The sequence below is a fragment of the Oncorhynchus nerka genome, linkage group LG22, assembly GCF_034236695.1.
Source record: "Oncorhynchus nerka isolate Pitt River linkage group LG22, Oner_Uvic_2.0, whole genome shotgun sequence".
Lineage (NCBI taxonomy): Eukaryota > Metazoa > Chordata > Actinopteri > Salmoniformes > Salmonidae > Oncorhynchus > Oncorhynchus nerka.
The window spans coordinates 20,056,970-20,075,177 of NC_088417.1; the positions used below are offsets into that span (position 1 = coordinate 20,056,970).

The 18,208-nt window shown below is 44.1% G+C and overlaps 1 protein-coding gene across 1 annotated transcript; it reads left to right on the plus strand.

Annotated features, from left to right (window-relative positions):
* The first annotated feature begins 210 nt into the window (after positions 1-210).
* Positions 211-12,845, plus strand: LOC115104570 (gamma-aminobutyric acid receptor subunit rho-3-like). The gene is made up of 10 exons (XM_065006794.1): positions 211-813; positions 1,453-1,565; positions 3,793-3,860; positions 3,961-4,184; positions 4,284-4,366; positions 4,548-4,685; positions 7,306-7,372; positions 10,744-10,961; positions 11,624-11,790; positions 12,067-12,845. The coding sequence occupies exons 1-10, from the start codon at positions 659-661 to the stop codon at positions 12,370-12,372; spliced, it is 1,539 nt and encodes a 512-aa protein (XP_064862866.1). The 5' UTR covers positions 211-658; the 3' UTR covers positions 12,373-12,845.
* Positions 12,846-18,208: the final 5,363 nt, after the last annotated feature.

Here is an 18,208-nt window from a genome sequence, read left to right on the forward strand (position 1 = left end):
GCTGCAGATAAGAGGATTTGAGTGGAATTTGTGTCATTCTATCGGCGGAGGAATAGATTTATATTGATTTTAATCAGAGAGAGACAGATTCACTGAACCACAGATAATATAGATGGGGAGAGATAGAGAGAGGCAGAGAAGGTGTCAGAGGTAAACACAGAAAGAGAGAGCAAGCAACTGACGAGAGGAGAGAGAATATTAGAGAGAATAAAGAGGTTCTCCAAAACAAAAACACATGACACGCTGGCCGGGTGTTTCTTGGCGAGAGAGTGAAAGATCAACGGAACATCAGGACACCATTATGAGGAGGAAGAGCTAACAACACACTCATCACATCACATCTTGGAGTATTTGAAGAAATGCAGCTGTGTGGTGAGTGATCATCGACCACAACCATCAACAGTGCAACAAGGAACCACAACCATCATCACTGCAACAAGGACCACAACCATCAACCCCAACTCCTGACTGTGATCGGAGCAATCATAGTTCTATTGGAGTCCCTGCTTTAAGTGACTGCCATTTATTTTTCTAATATGCTTTTATTAGTTAATGTTTCCCTGGAAAAACAGTGACACATGTTATTGCTCTGTGGACTATACTGGCTACATAAAGATGAACTGAACTCCTGACCTTTAACTCCAACCCTGACCACATCATGAACGCTGTCCTTCTGGCCGTGAAGTGGCTGTGCTTGGTCTGGGCCGTGACGTGGCCTGTAACCATGGTGACAGGGATCCGTAACCCAGGACATTTACGACGGAGGCACAAAGACGTTTACTTGGGGGAGCACAGCAAGAACAAACACAGAGGGTAGGAGGACACATACTATAGGCACACATGCATCAGGGTTGGGGCTAATTCATTTTGAATTCCAGTCGATTCAGAAAGTACACTGAAATTCAAATTCTCTCCAATGTTTGGAATTGTAATTTGGTTTACTTTCTGAATTGACTGGAATTGACCCCAACCCTGGCATGCACACACATAACTCCGTAACCCTGTAAACCACATACCTCCATAACCCTATACATCCTGTACTTCAGTGGTTCTCAAACCTCTCCTGGGGACACACAACAGTTCCATGTATTTGATCTATTCAGTGCTACAACAACACTGTGAAATGTCTGGCAGTCCCAAGGAGAGGTTTGAGAACCATTGCTGTTATTTTTTCCTTGCTCTTACTCCCCGACCTGGGGTCCACCTTGGCTTCCAGCTATATCAGTCTTCATCAAGTTACGGAGTGCCGGCCCGGAAGAAGTCTGGAGTGATTCCAGGGAGTAGCTAATTACCAAATTTGTCAGTGTGTGTGTATGTGGGAGGGCTGTTGTGAAAACCGCAGGCTGTGTTTCTTCAATCAAACCCTACGATTAGTCTTATTAAAGAAACATATTGCTCAACTATTGCAGGGTGTTGGGGTGTGTGGGTTTATAATGTGTGTTTTCTTTCCAGGCGTATAGACCATAAACTGATGCGGCAGGACAGCACCAAGTCTCTACTCATTAAGACTGAACAGCTGCTGAGGATCGAGGAGCACGACTTCGCTATGAGACCTGGCTTTGGAGGTGAGAAACACGCATGTCCACCATACACAGGAAACACTAAAACTAATCCAATCAGTCACTCTCTGTCCCCCTTTAATGATGCGTACGATGGCCGTGCTATGAGAGGACCTGCAGGCCACTGGGTTTTCCTGAACATATCGCTCCCAAATCAACACTGACCCACATTACACTGTGTGTGTGTGTGTGTGTGTGTGTGTGTGTGTGTGTGTGTGTGTGTGTGTGTGTGTGTGTGTGTGTGTGTGTGTGTGTGTGTGTGTGTGTGTGTGTGTGTGTGTGTGTGTGTGTTGGGGGGATTCATAAACAGTAATCTGGATTATAATCCAGGTCTGTTGAAACAGATAGAGGGGTGGGAAATAGGGTTGGAAATAGCCCAGTTCAACCAAGGGTGGACGACAGGCCTTCATACTACCCAAACAGGTCATTGACAGTGAGAGAGAGACTGGTTTGACTGGTTAATAAGGCTTTAAATGTAATATAGAGATGTTTATTCTGTTGGTTTATGAGTCACTCTGTGCAACAGAAGGAAGCAGAGGCTTAATTACAAGATGTGGTGTGTGTGTGTGGTTTGTTTAATTGTGAGGGTGGTTCATTTAAAACTATGTTTATTGGGCTGAAAGGCTGCTAACATTCAGAGAACATCAACATACTTCACACCCATAAAAAATGATCAATTAAAACACACATATAATAATGGCACCACCGTTGATGGCTGCCGTTTTACAGGCTCCTAACCAACTGTACGATTATGTTTCTTTTTTTGCATTGTTTGTAACTCATTTTAAACATAATGTTGCTGCTACCGTCTCTTATGACTGAAAATAGTTTCTGGTCACCACAACAGCGATTACTCACCTCAAACAGGACTAAGATTTTTTTATTTAATGATTCTAATGTGAAGGATATACTGGTTTATCAAGACAAGGCCCAAATTCCCATCATCAGCGTGAAGAAAAGACGGAGAAAAAGGGGGGTGGAGTGTCTTGTAAGAATTTGCGATGAGTAGGTAAACCACCACTACCCTCCGTATTATTGGCCTGAAGTGCAATCATTGGAAAACAAACTGGACGATCTACGATTAAGATTATCATACCAACAGGACATTAACATCTGTAATATTTTATGTTTCACGAGACGTGGCCGAACGATGACACGGGTAATATAGAGCTGGCTGGCTTCTCCGTGCATCGGCAGGACAGAGCTGCTGCGTCTGGTAAGAAGAGGGACGAGGGTGTGTCTATTTGTCAATAACTGCTGGTGCGCGATGTCTAATATTAAAGAGGTATTGTTCACCTGAGATAGAATACCTCATTATAAGCTGTAGACCACACACACCAAGAGAGTTCTCATCTACATTTTTCATAGCTGTCTATTTACCACCACAAACCGATGCTGGCACTAAGACTGCACTCAACCAGCTGTATAAGGCCATAAGCAAACAAGAAAATGCTCATCCAGAAGTGGCGCTCCTAGTGGCTGGGGACTTTAATTCAGGCAAACTTACATATATTTTACCTCATTTCTACCAGCATATCACGTGCAACCAGAGGAAAAAAATACAAGATCCCCTTTACACCACACACAGAGACGCATACAATGCTCTCCCTCGCCCTCCATTTGGCAAATCTGACTATAACTCTATCCTCCTGATTCCTGCATACAAGCAAAAACTAATGCAGTAAGTATCCGTGACTCGCACAGTTTGCTAGCACAGACTGGAATATGTTCCGGGATCCATCCAATGGATTTGAGGGGTTTACCACCCGTCACCGGCTTCATCAATAAGTGCATCAATGACGTCGTCACCACATTGACCCTATGTACATTTCCCAAACAGAAGTCATGGATTACAGGCAACATGCGCACCGAGCTAAAGGCTGGAGCTGCCGCTTTCAAAGAGCGGGACACTAATCCGGACGCTTATAAGAAATCCCACTATGCCCTCAGGCAAACCATCAAACAGGCAAAGCGTCAATACAGGACTAAGATTGAATCGTACTACACCGGCTTTGATGCTCGTCGGATGTGGCAGGGCTTGGAAAATATTACGGACTACAAAGGGAAACCCAGCCGCGAGCTCCCCAGGCGAGCTAAGTGCCTTTTATGCTCGCTACGAGGCAAGAAACACTGAAGCATGCATGAGGGTGTTGGTGTTTGTTTCTCTGTTTTGGTGTTTTGGGTGAGGAGCTCTGCCGGTCCTGACGAGATGTGTGTGCGTGTCTGTTCTCAGGTGCAGCCATCCCTGTAGGCATTGATGTTCAGGTGGAGAGCATCGACAGCATTTCAGAGGTCAACATGGTATGAGCCTGTGTATCCTTTGTGTATAATCTATACACGTGTGTGTATAATCCACACACGTGTCTGAGTGTGTTTAATCATGAGTGTGTGTTCTGCTCAGGACTTCACCATGACTCTGTACCTGCGCCACTACTGGAAGGATGAGCGGCTGGCGTTTCCATCTCGTAGCAACGTGAGCAGGACATTTGATGGGCGTCTGGTGAAGAAGATGTGGGTTCCTGACGTGTTCTTCGTCCACTCCAAGAGGTCCTTCATCCATGACACCACCATGGAGAACATCATGATCAGGGTCTATCCTGACGGAAGCATACTCTACAGCGTCAGGTAGAGCATCAGTGTGTGTGTGTGTGCATGTGTGTGTTACTATATGTAGGTTTACTGTATCTTATCTATTGGCATATGATTATTATGTGGGTGTTATAGGATAACAGTGACTGCTCTCTGCTCAATGGACTTCAGCAGCTTCCCTCTGGACACACAGAACTGTTCACTGGAACTAGAGAGCTGTGAGTCACGCTGACTTACACACATCACGCAGCAGCACATATGCACACACACATATTTCCCCAAATATAAACCTGCACCCACACTAACAATCTGATTGCTGATTGATTGGTTAGACAAATACACACCAAACTCTCTCTCTCCCCCTCCTCCCTCTCTCCCTCTCTCCATCCCCCTTTCTAGATGCGTATAATGAGAATGATCTGATGTTGTATTGGAAGAATGGCAACGACTCTCTGAGGACAGATGAGATGGTTCTCTCTCAGTTCTTCATCAAGAAGTTCCACCCTTCCAGTGGGCTCGCCTTCTACAGCAGCACAGGTCTGTCTGGATATTTGTGTATGTGTTCTGTGTTCCATGTGTCTCATCTCTCATACCATTTAGACCAGGGGTACTCAACTACTATTTGAGAAGGTCCGGTCACACAAATTTCCTAGATGGCAAAGGGTCCGGATAGATATTTATCGGCATAGTAACAAACCGCCACCCAGTTTCAAAGCAAATTTCTTGCAATACTACACATTTTGCCATGTCATATGTGTTTTCATATCAAATCATATTTATTTATATAGCCCTTCGAACATCAGCTGATATCTCAAAGTGCTGTACAGAAACCCAGCCTAAAGCCCCTAGGAAAAACTCCCTAGAAAGGCCAAAACCTAGGAAGAAACCTAGAGAGGAACCAGGCTATGAGGGGTGGCCAGTCCTCTTCTGGCTGTGCTGGGTGGAGATTATAACAGAACATGGCCTAGATGTTCAAATGTTCATAAATGACCAGCATGGTCAAATAATAGTAATCACAGTAGTTGTCGTGGGTGGAGTCAGCACATCAGGAGTAAATGTCAGTTGGCTTTTCATAACCGATCATTAAGAGCATCTCTACCACTCCTGCTGTCTCTAGAGAGTTGAAAACAGCAGGTCTGGGACAGGTAGCACGTCCGGTGAACAGGTCAGGATTCCATTGCCGCAGGCAGAACAGTTGAAACTGGAGCAGCAGCACGGCCAGGTGGACTGGGGACAACAAGAAGTCATCGTGCCAGGTAGTCCTGAGGCATGGTCCTAGGGCTCAGGTCCTCCGAGAGAGAGAAAGAAAGAGAGAAAGACAGAATTAGAGAGAGCATACTTAAATTCAGACAGGACACCGGATAAGACAGGAGAAGTACTCCAGATATAACTAACTGACCCTAGCCCCCCGACACATAAACTACTGCAGCATAAATCCTGGGGGCTGAGACAGGAGGGGTCAGGAGACACTGTGGCCCCATCCGATGATACCCCCGGACAGGGCCAAACAGGAAGGATATAACCCCACCCACTTTGCCAAAGCACAGCCCCCACACCACTAGAGGGATATCTTCAACCACCAACTTACCATCCTGAGACAAGGCAGAGTATAGCCCACAAAGATCTCCGCCACGGCACAACCCAAGGGGGGGCGCCAACCCAGACAGGAAGATCACATCAGTGACTCAACCCACTCAAGTGATGCACCCCTCCTAGGGACGGCATGAAAGAGCCCCAGTAAGCCAGTGACTCAGCCCCTGTAATAGGGTTAGAGGCAGAGAATCGCAGTGGAAAGAGGGGAACCGGCCAGGCAGAGACAGCAAGGGCGGTTCGTTGCTTCAGAGCCTTTCCGTTCACCTTCACACTCCTGGGCCAGACTACACTCAATCATATGACCCACTGAATAGATGAGTCTTCAGTAAAGAGTTAAAGGTTGAGACCGAGTCTGCGTCTCTCACATGGGTAGGCAGAACATTCCATAAAAATGGAGCTCTATAGGAGAAAGCCCTGCCTCCAGCTGTTTGCTTAGAAATTCTAGGGACAATTAGGAGGCCTGCGTCTTGTGACCGTAGCGTACGTGTAGGTATGTACGGCAGGACCAAATCAGAGAGATAGGTAGGAGCAAGCCCATTTAATGCTTTGTAGGTTAGCAGTAAAACCTTGAAATCAGCCCTTGCCTTCACAGGTAGCAAGTGTAGGGAGGCTAGCACTGGAGTAACATGATCGAATTTTGGGGTTCTAGTCAGGATTCTAGCAGCCGTATTTAGCACCAACTGAAATTTATTTAGTGCTTTATCCGGGTAGCCGGAAAGTAGAGCATTGCCGTAGTCTAACCTAGAAGCAACAAAAGCATGAATTAATTTTTCTGCATCATTTTTGGACAGAAGATTTCTGATTTTTGCAATGCTATGTATATGATATGTACGTCAAAAGAGAGATCAGGGTCCAGAGTAACACTGAGGTCCTTCACAGTTTTATTTGAGACAATTGTACAACCATTAAGATTAATTATCAGATTCAACAGAAGATCTCTTTGTTTCTTGGGACCTAGAACAAGCATCTCTGCTTTGTCCGAGTTGAAAAGTAGAAAGTTTGCAGCCATCCTTATGTCTGAAACACAGGCTTCTAGCGAGGGCAATTTTGGGGCTTCACCATGTTTCATTGAAATGTACAGCTGTGTGTCATCCGCATAGCAGTGAAAGTTAACATGATGTTTTTGAATGACATCCCCAAGAGGTAAAATATATAGTGAAAACAATAGTGGTCCTAAAACGGAACCTTGAGGAACACCGAAATTTACTGTTGATTTGTCAGAGGACAAACCATTCACAGAGACAAACTGATATCTTTCAGACAGATAAGATCTAAACCAGGCCAGAACTTGTCCGTGTAGATCAATTTGGGTTTCCAATCTCTCCAAAAGAATGTGGTGATCGATGGTATTAAAAGCAACACTAAGGTCTAGGAGCACGAGGACAGATGCAGAGCCTCGGTCTGATGCCATTAAAAGGACATTTACCACCTTCACAAGTGCAGTCTCAGTGCTATGATGGGGTCTAAAACCCGACTGAAGCATTTTGTATACATTGTTTATCTTCAGGAAGGCAGTGAGTTGCTGCGCAACAGCTTTTTCTAAAAATTTTGAGAGCAATGGAAGATTCGATATCGGCCGATAGTTTTTTATATTTTCTGAGTCAAGATTTGGCTTTTTCAAGAGACGCTTTATTACTGCCACTTTTAGTGAGTTTGGTACACATCCGGTGGATAGAGAGCCGTTTATTATGTTCAACATAGGAGGGCCAAGCACAGGAAGCAGCTCTTTCAGTAGTTTAGTTGGAATAGGGTCCAGTATGCAGCTTGAAGGTTTAGAGGCCATGATTATTTTCATCATTGTGTCAAGAGATATAGTACTAAAACACTTGAGTGTCTCTCTTGAGCCTAGGTCCTGGCAGAGTTGTGCAGACTCAGGACAACTGAGCTTTGAAGGAATACACAGATTTAAAGAGGAGTCTGTAATTTGCTTTCTAATAATCATTATCTTTTCCTCAAAGAAGTTCATGAATTTATCACTGCTGAAGTGGAAGCCATCCACTTGGGAAATGCTACTTTTTAGTTAGCTTTGCGACAGTATGAAAAATACATTTAGGATTGTTCTTATTTTCCTCAATTAAGTTGGAAAAATAGGGTGATCGAGCAGCAGTGAGGGCTCTTCGATACTGCACGGTACTGTCTTTCCGAGCTAGTCGGAAGACTTCCAGTTTGGTGTGGCGCCATTTCCGTTCCAATTTTCTGGAAGCTTGCTTCAGAGCTTGGGTATTTTCTGTATACCAGGGAGCTAGTTTCTTATGAGAAATGTTTTTAGTTTTCAGGAGTGCAGCTGCATCTAGGGTATTGCGCAAGGTTAAATTGAGTTCCTCAGTTAGGTGGTTAACTGATTTTTGTCCTCTGACGTCCTTGGGTAGGCAGAGGGAGTCTGGAAGGGCATCAAGGAATCTTTGTGTTGTCTGTGAATTTATAGCACGACCTTTGATGCTCCTTGGTTGGGGTCTGAGCAGATTATTTGTTGCAATTGCAAACGTAATAAAATGGTGGTCTGATAGTCCAGGATTATGAGGAAAAACATTAAGATCCACAACATTTATTCCATGGGACAAAACTAGGTCCAGAGTACGACTGTGACAGTGAGTAGGTCCAGAGAAATGTCGGACAAAACCCACTGAGTCGATGATGACTCCGAAAGCCATATGATACCTGAGTGACTCAACAAAATCAATAGGGGCCACCTGGGGGTCAGGGCCCCTGGGCACGTAATCTGGCCATGAAAAATACAAGATTTAGATTGGTACGTTAGGCTAACCAGCTATCTAGCTAACATGGGTTTGTTGATCAACTGGACATTTCTGACAGGTTATAAATATCTCTCTGACGTCTATCAGTGAATTACATAACAAGAGGAAACTGCTGATGCACAACCAAATTTCGAAATTGCACCTTGGGCATTACAGTGCCTTCAGAAAGTGTTCACACCCCTTGGCTTTTTCCAAATGTTGTTGTGTTACAGCCTGAGTTTAAAATGGATTACATTGAGATTTTATGTCACTGGCCTACACACAATACACCATAATATATAATGGAATGATGTTTACAAATTAATGAAAAATGAAAAGCTGAAATATCTTGAGTCAATAAGTATTCAACCCCTTTGTTTTGGTAAGACTAAATAAGTTTAGGAGTAAAAATGTGCTTAACAAGTCACATAATAAATTGCATGGACATATTGTAATAGTAGTTTAACTTGATTTTTGAACGAAGGCCTTATAAATCTGCGTTCAAACTGGACAGTATTTATCTCAATCTCTTCATTCAAAGACTCAATCATCGACCCTCGTACTGACAGTTGTGGCTGCTTTGCGTGATGTATTGTTGTGGCTGCTTTGCGTGATGTATTGTTGTCTCTACATACTTGCCCTTTGTGCTGTTGTGCCCAATAATGTTTGTGCTGCTACCATGTTGTGTTGCTACCATGTTGTTGTCATGCTGTGTTGCTACCATGCTGTGATGTCATGTATTGCTGCCTTGCTGTGTTCTTGTCTAGGTCTCTCTTTATGTAGTGTTGTGTTGTCTCTCATCGTGATGTGTGTTTTGTCCTATATTTAAATGTTCATTTAAAAAAAAATTTTAGCCCTGCCCCCATCCCCGCAGGAGGTCTGTTGCCTTTTGGTAGGCCGTCATTGTAGATAATACTTTTTCTTAACTGGCTTGCCTAGTTTAAATAAAGGTTAAAAAAAATTATAATAATTTAAAAAATATCTGTACCCCACACATAAAATGATCTGTAAGGTCGCTCAGTCGAGCAGGCAATTTCAAACACAGATTCAACCACAAAGACCAGGGAAGTTTTCCAATGCCTTGTGAAGAAGGGCACGTATTGGTAGATGGATAAAAAAAGCATACATTGAATATCCCTTTGAGTATGGTGAAGGTATTCATTTCACTTTGGATGGTGTATCAAGCCTACAAAGATACAGGCGTCCTTCTTGACTCAGTTGCTGGAGATAAAGGAAACTGCTCAGGGATTTATTTCACCATGAGGCCAATGGTGACTTTAAAACAGTTACAGAGTTTAATGGCTGTGATAGGAGAAAACTGAGGCCGGATCAACAACATTGTAGTTACTACACAATACTAACCAAATGACCGAGTGAAAAGAAGGAATCCTAACAGAATAAAACTATTCCACAACATGCATCCTGTTTAGAAACAAGGCACTAAAGTAAAATTGCAAAAATGTGGAAAGAATTTAACTTCATGTCATGAATACAAAGCGTTATGTTTGGGGAAAATTTAACAGAACACATCACTGAGTACCACTCTTCATATTTTCAAGCATGGTGGTGGCTGCATCATGTTATGGGTATGCTTGTCATCGGCAAGGACTAGGGATTTTTTGGTGAATAAAAATAAATGGAATAGAGCTGAGCACAGTCAAAATCCTAGAGGAAAACATGGTTCAATCTGCTTTCCAACAGACACTGGGAGATGAATTCACCTTTCAGTCGGACAACAACCTAAAACAGTAGTGCAAATATACACTGGAGTTGCTTACCAAGATGACATTGAATGTTTCTGAGTGGCCTAGTTAGAGTTTTGAAAATGGCAAGACTTAAAAATGGATGTCTAACAATGATAAACAATCAATTCGACAGAGCTTGAAGAATTTTTAAAAGGATAATTAGCAAATATTGTACAATCCCGGTGTGTAAAGCTCTTAGAGACTTACCCAGAAAGACTTAAAGCTGTAATCGCTGCCAAAGGTGATTCTAACATGTATTGCCTCAGGAGTGTGAATACTTATCTAAATGAGATATGTCTGTATTTAATTTTCAATCAATTTGCAAACATTTCTAAAAACAGGCTTTTGCTTTGTCATTATGGGGTATTGTGTGTAGATCGGTGAGAAAACAAATATATTTATTCAATTTTGAGTTCAGGCTGTAACACATCAAAATGTGGAATAAGGGTATGTATGTAAGGGGTTTAGTCTCTTTGTCTCAATCTCTCACGCTGTCCCTTTCTTTCTCTCCCCCTCTCTCACCCCATCACCTACCATCTCTCTCTCTCTCGCTCTCTCTCTCTCGCTCTCTCTCTCTCTCTATCTAGGTTGGTATAACAGGTTGTATATAAACTTCATCCTGAGGAGACATATCTTCTTCTTCATGCTGCAGACATATTTCCCCACCATGCTGATGGTTCTGCTGTCCTGGGTCTCCTTCTGGATTGACAGGAGGGCTGTGCCTGCACGTGTCTCCCTAGGTAAACACAAACACACACACCAGGAAACACACCACTGAAAACACCTGGCTACACACCCAAGTTCACATGATTATACTTCTACATAAAATACCTACCATAGTTTATACGCACACTCCACTCCCTTCAGAGCTCTACAGCCCTAACATGCCTGCCGTCCTCTCCGTTTAGAGCTCTACAGCCCTAACATGCCTGCCGTCCTCTCCGTTTAGAGCTCTACAGCCCTAACATGCCTGCCGTCCTCTCCGTTTAGAGCTCTACAGCCCTAACATGCCTGCCGTCCTCTCCGTTTAGAGCTCTACAGCCCTAACATGCCTGCCGTCCTCTCCGTTTAGAGCTCTACAGCCCTAACATGCCTGCCGTCCTCTCCGTTTAGAGCTCTACAGCCCTAACATGCCTGCCGTCCTCTCCGTTTAGGCTCTACAGCCCTAACATGCCTGCCGTCCTCTCCAGAGCTCACAGCCCAACATGCCTGGTGTTTGCCTACAGCCCTAACATGCCACAGGTAAGTGTTTAGAGCTCTACAGTCCTGTGCCGTCCTCTCCCTTCAGGTATCACTACAGCTGACCATTACCATTCACTCCTCCTCCATGTGTGTGTGTGTGGGTGGGTGTTTTAATTCTTACTGTGTGTGTGTGTGTGTGTGTGTGTGTGTGTGTGTGTGTGTGTGTGTGTGTGTGTGTGTGTGTGTGTTTTCCAGGTGTCCTATGTGAAGGCAGTGGACATCTACCTGTGGACCAGCTTCCTGTTTGTGTTCCTGTCAGTGATAGAATATGCTGCTGTCAACTACTGCTCTACGCTAGAGGAGATGAGACGACTGAAGAGAGGAAAGGTCAGAGGTCATCCATATTATACCTGGAGCAGAGAGAGCCTGTCCCTGGCAGGATATTTGTGGAGTATTCTCTCTGTACAACACTGCTCTCTACTGGTTAGATAGAGAAAGGACGCCAAGAAATCATCACTCCCAGAAATCATCACAAGTTTCTCTCTAACTTTGTCCCCAGGTTGGAGACGATATTAGTTTATCTACTAGTCTCTATAGATACACAGTATATCTATATGGAGATGTTATATATCTGTATGTGTGTATGTCTGTCCCCCCATTCAGCTCCCAACCTCGTACAACACCAGCAAAGCCATGGCCTTCGACGGCTGTTTCCATGACAGTGACATTGAGCTGACCCCGTTCCCCCGTCTGCCAACCTCCATGACCTCCAGCCATCACAGAACTCCACTCCAGAACCCTGAGGACCCACCCATCGAGGGGACACGTCTCCGCCGGCAACGGTCGGTGCAGGAGAACGTGGATCTGCTACTTAGCAACAGCTACTTGATCGACTCGTACTCCCGCATGGCCTTCCCTCTGTCCTACCTCCTATTCAATACCATCTACTGGAGTATGTACTCCTCCTGAGGGACCCTACTAAGTATAGTGCTGGGACCCTACTGACTATAACTCCTTCCGAGGGACGGTCCTACTGAGTACTGGGACCCTACTGAGTATGTACTCCTCCTGAGGGACCCTGCTAAGTATAGGGACTTTACGGAGTATTGACCACCTAAGGGAGGGACCTTACATGGACTTCTCCTGTCGGAATCTACTGAGGATACTACTGGCACCCTATGGAGTATGGACTCCTACTCTGGGGATGTGTATAATACTGGAACCCTACCAAATTCTAAAGGGCACTTTTCTGTGTGTAATCCAATAATAATGTATGTAGCCCTTAATCTGCCCAGACTAAAACAATAAATGGTGGTCACTGCCAATTAAGGAATATTAACAGAGGGGAACATTTACTATAGCTAATTGTTGAGTGATTTATGATTTTCAGTTAGTTTAAATTCTGTGGTGAATTAATGGTGTATCTTATGTCCTTTATCCACATATCCAGTCATATAAACGTAACATGTGTAAATATTTGTATGAACATAACAAGATTCAACAACTGAGACATAAACTGAACAAGTTCCACAGACATGTGAATAACAGAAATTGAATAATTAGTCCCTGAACAAAGGGGGGGGGGTCAAAATTAAAAGTAACAGTCAGTATCTGGTGTGACCACCAGCTGAATTAAGTGCTGCAGTGCATCTCCTCCTCATGGACTGCACCAGATTTGCCAGTTCTTGCTGTGAGATGTTACCCCACTCTTCCACCAAGGCACCTGCAAGTTCCCAGACATTTCTGGGGGGAATAGCCCTAGCCCTCACCCTCTGATCCAACTGGCCCCAGACGTGCTCAATGCGATTGAGATCCGGGCAACTCGCTGGCCATGGCAGAACACTGACATTCCTGTCTTGCAGGAAATCACGCACAGAACGATCAGTATGGCTGGTGGCGTTGTCATGCTGGAGGGTCATGTCAGAATGAGCCTGCAGAAAGGGTACCACATGAGGGAGGAGGATATCTTCCCTGTAACTCACAGCGTTGAGATTGCCTGCAATGACAACAAGCTCAGTTTGATGATGCTGTGACACACCGCCCCAGACCATGACGGACCCTCCATCTCCAAATCGATCCCGCTCCAGAGTACAGGCCTCGGTGTAATGCTCATTCCTTCGAAGATAAACGCGAATCCGACCATCATTCCTGGTGAGACAAAACTGTGACTCGTCAGTGAAGAGCACTATTTGCCAGTCCTGTTTGTTCCAGCAACAGTGGGTTTGTGCCTATAGGCGACGTTGTTGCCAGTGATGTCTGGTGAGGACCTGCCTTACAACAGGTCTACAAGCCCTCAGTCCAGCCTCTCAGCCTATTGCAGACAGTCTGAGCACTGATCGAGGGATTGTGTGTTCCTGGTGTAACTCGGGCTGTTGTTGTTGCCATCCTGTACCTGTCCCGCAGGTGTGATGTTCGGATGTACCGATCCTGTGCAGGTGTTGTTACACGTGGTCTGCCGCTGCGAGGACGATCAGCTGTCCGTCCTGTCGCCCTGTTGCACTGTTGTCTTAGGCGTCTCACAGTACGGACATTGCAATTTATTGCCCTGGCCACATCTGCAGTCCTCATGCCTCCTTTCAGCATGCCTAAGGGACGTTCACGCAGATGAGCATGGACCCTGGGCATCTTTCTTTTGATGTTTTTCAGAGTCAGTAGAACGGCCTCTTTAGTGACCTAAGTTTTCATAACTGTGACCTTCATAACTGTGACCAGCCTAGCGTCTGTAAGCTGTTAGTGTCTTAATGACCGTTCCACAGGTGCATGTTTATTAATTGTTTATGGTTCATTGAACAAGCATGGGAAACAGTGTTTAAATCTTTTACAATGAAGATCTGTGGAGTTATTTGGATTTTTAGGAATGATCTTTGAAAGACAGGGTCCTGAAAATGGGACATTTCCTTTTTTGCTGAGTTCATATCCAAGGAGCCTGAAAGCTAACATTTTCATTCATCATTCAAATCAGTTGCCATGTAGTTGAGACATTTTTTTTAATAATAATTGGATTTAAACATAAACATTTTTAAATGTCTATAATTTTTTGTTAATTACAAATTAGCTATATATACACACACTACCAGTCAAAAGAACAACTACTCATTCAAGTTTTTTAAAAGTTTTTTTTTTACTATTTCCTACATTGTATAATGATAGTGAATACATCAAAACTTTGATATAGCACATATGGAATCATGTAGAAACCCCAAAAGTTATAAACAAAACTAAATATATTTTATATTTGAGATTCTACAAATAGCCACCCTTTGACCTGATGACAGCTTAGCAACCTCTTGGCATTCTCTCAACCAGCTTCACCTGGAATGCTTTTCCAACAGTCTTGAGGGAGTTCCCACATATGCTGAGCACTTGTTGGCTGCTTTTCCTTCACTCTGCGGTCCAACTCATCCCAAACCATCTCAATTTGGTTGAGGTGGGGAGACTGTGGAGGCCAGTTCATCTGATGCAGCACTCCATCACTCTTCTTCTTGGTTAAATAGCCCTTACACAGCCTGGAAGTGTGTTGAGTCATTGTCCTGTTGAAAAACAAATCATAGTCAAACAAAAAAACTATTTGGACCAGAAAAAAGGACAAATTTCCACCGGTCTAATGTCCATTGCTCGTGTTTCTTGGCCCGAGCAAGTCTCTTCTTCTTATTTCTGTTTCTGTGAAGCAATTCAACCATGAAGGCCTGATTCATACAGTCTCCTCTGAAAAGTTGATGTTGAGATGTGTCTGTTGAATTCTGTAAAGAATGTATTTTGGCTGCAATTTCTGAGGCTGATACCTATAATGAACTTTTCCTCTGCAGCAGAGATAACTCTGGGTCTTCCCTTCCTGTGGTGGTCCTCATGAGAACCAGTTTCATCATAGCACTTGATGGTTTTTGCGACTACACTTGAAGAAACTGTCAAAGTTCTTGACATTTTCTGTATTGACTGACCATGTCTTAAAGTAATGATGGACTGTCGTTTCTTTTTGCTTATTTGAGCTGTTCTTGCTATAATATGGACTTGCTATATTACCAAATAGGGCCATCTTCTGTATACCCCCCACCTTGTCACAACACAACTGATTGGGGCGGCAGGGTAGCCTAGTGGTTAGAGCATTGGACTAGTAACCGGAAGGTTGCAAGTCTTGTTAGTCGTATTGCTAACGTTAGCTAGTTAACTATGTCTAGCTTGATGAATGCTTACCTACCTAACTAGCTGACTTTGCCAGGCGAATCAGGTAATTGAGTCAGGTGGCTGGCAAGTGGCAAGTCATCAATTTACAGCTGGCCAGTTCTCGACATGCACATTTTCAAAGTTATTAAGTTGACTAGCTAGCTAACTTAAGTTATGTATGCTCGCTAAAAAAACATCCCAAAATAACTAACTTTATTAGTTAAGCTAAGCTCGTCTAAAATTGACATGAATGCTCTCACAAAGCCAGCTGACTGATCTTTTAAACTCTTGTCTGCCAATGTGGTGCAACAACCCACATACTGGACAGAGGTGATAGTCAGCTGTCATGGTCTCTCTGGTAAGTTGCTGTCAGATGTCCAGAGTCTGAAGCAGTAGATTGTGTCTGTGTCCTGCACCAGTTAAGCATGCACATTCTATTCTCTATCTATATATGTCTTGCTATATATACACACACATTACATAACCAAAAGTATGTGGACATGTGCTCGTCGAAAAACATGTAATTCCAAAATCATGGGTATTTATATGGAGTTGGTCCCCCCACTTTGCTGCTATAACAGCCTACACTTTCTGGAAAGGCTTTCCACTAGATGTTGGAACATTGCTGCTGGGACTTGCTTCCATTCAGCCACAAGAGCATTAGTGATGTTGGTCGATTAGGCCTGGCTCGTAGTCTGCGTTCCAATTCATCCCAAAGGTGTTCGATGGTGTTGAGGTCAGGGCTCTGTGCAGGCCAGTCAAGTTCTTCCATACCGACCTCAACAAACCATTCCTGTATGGATCTCGCTTTGTGCACGGGGGCATTGTCATGCTGAAACAGGAAAGGGCCTTCCCCAAACTGTTACCACAGAGTTGGAAACACAGAATCATCTAGAATGTCATGGTATGCTGTAGCATTATGATTTCCCTTCACTTGAACTAAGGGGCCTAGCCCGAACCATGAAAAAGCCCCAGACCATTATTCCTCCTCCACCAAATTTTACAATGGCACTATGTATTGGGCCAGGAAGTCTTCTCCTGGGACCTGCCAAACCCAAATTTGTCCGTCAGACTGCCAGATGGTGAAGTGTGATTCATCACTCCAGAGACCGCGTTTCCACTCCAGAGTGGAAACGCCTCCAACCAACGCTTGACATTGCGTATGGTGACCTTAGGCTTGTGTGCGGCTGCTCGGCTATGGAAACTCATTTCATTGAAGCTCCTGACAAACAGTTCTTGCTGACAAACATTGCTTCCAGAGGCCGTTTGGAACTCTGTAGTGAGTGTTGCAACCAACGACAGAATTTTTAGCACTCGGCGGTCCCGTTCTGGGAACTTGTGTGGCCTATCGCTTTGCAGCTAAGCTCTTGTTGCTCCTAGATGTTTCCACTTCATAATAACTGAACTTACATTTGACCGGGGCAGCTTTAGCAGAGCAGACATTTTTTAGAAAGGGGGCATTCTATGACGGTGCCACGTTGATAGTCACTGAGTTCTTCAGGAAAGCCATTCTACTGCCAATGTTTTCTCTATGGAGATTGAATGGCTGTGTGCTCCATGTTATACACCTGTCAGCAATGGGTGTGACTCAAATAGCCAAATCCACTTTTGTGTGTATGTACATATATATATAGACACGCACGCACACACACACACACACACACACACACACACACACACACACACACACACACACACACACACACACACACACACACACACACACACACACACACACACACACACCTATATATATGTATATGTATATACACACACACAGACATACAGTGGGGCAAAAAAGTATTTAGTCAGCCACCAATTGTGCAAGTTCTCCCACTTAAAAAGATTAGAGAGGCCTGTAATTTTCATCATAAGTACACTTCAACTATGACAGACAAAATGAGAAAAAAAATCCAGAAAATCACATTGTAGGATTTTTTATGAATTTATATGCAAATTATGGTGGAAAATAAGTATTTGGTCACCTACAAACAAGCGAGATTTCTGGCTCTCACAGACCTGTAACTTCTTCTTTAAGAGGCTCCTCTGTCCTCCACTCGTTACCTGTATTAATGGCACCTGTTTGAACTTGTTATCAGTATAAAAGACACCTGTCCACAACCTCAAACAGTCACACTCCAAACTCCACTATGGCCAAGACCAAAGAGCTGTCAAAGGACACCAGAAACAGAATTGTAGACCTGCACCAGGCTGGGAAGACTGAATCTGCAATAGGTAAGCAGCTTGGTTTGAAGAAATCAACTGTGGGAGCAATTATTGGGAAATGGAAGACATACAAGACCACTGATAATCTCCCTCGATCTGGGGCTCCACGCAAGATCTCACCCCGTGGGGTCAAAATGATCACAAGAACGGTGAGCAAAAATCCCAGAACCACACGGGGGGACCTAGTGAATGACCTGCAGAGAGCTGGGTCCAAAGTAACAAAGCCTACCACCAGTAACACACTGCGCCCCAGGGACTCAAATCCTGCAGTGCCAGATGTGTCCCCCTGCTTAAGCCAGTACATGTCCTGGCCCGTCTGAAGTTTGCTAGAGAGCATTTGGATGACCCAGAAGAGGATTGGGAGAATGTCATATGGTCAGATCAAACCAAAATATAACTTTTTGGTAAAAACTCAACT

What these genes read in the sequence shown, in the direction of transcription:
- LOC115104570 (XM_065006794.1), top strand. Translation starts at nt 659, where the DNA reads ATGAACGCTGTCCTTCTGGCCGTGAAGTGGCTGTGCTTGGTCTGGGCC. An exon ending in TATGAGACCTGGCTTTGGAG is followed by an intron (nt 1,566 to 3,792) that starts GTGAGAAACACG and finishes GTCTGTTCTCAG; the next exon opens with GTGCAGCCATCCCTGTAGGC. An exon ending in GACGACTGAAGAGAGGAAAG is followed by an intron (nt 11,791 to 12,066) that starts GTCAGAGGTCAT and finishes CCCCCCATTCAG; the next exon opens with CTCCCAACCTCGTACAACAC.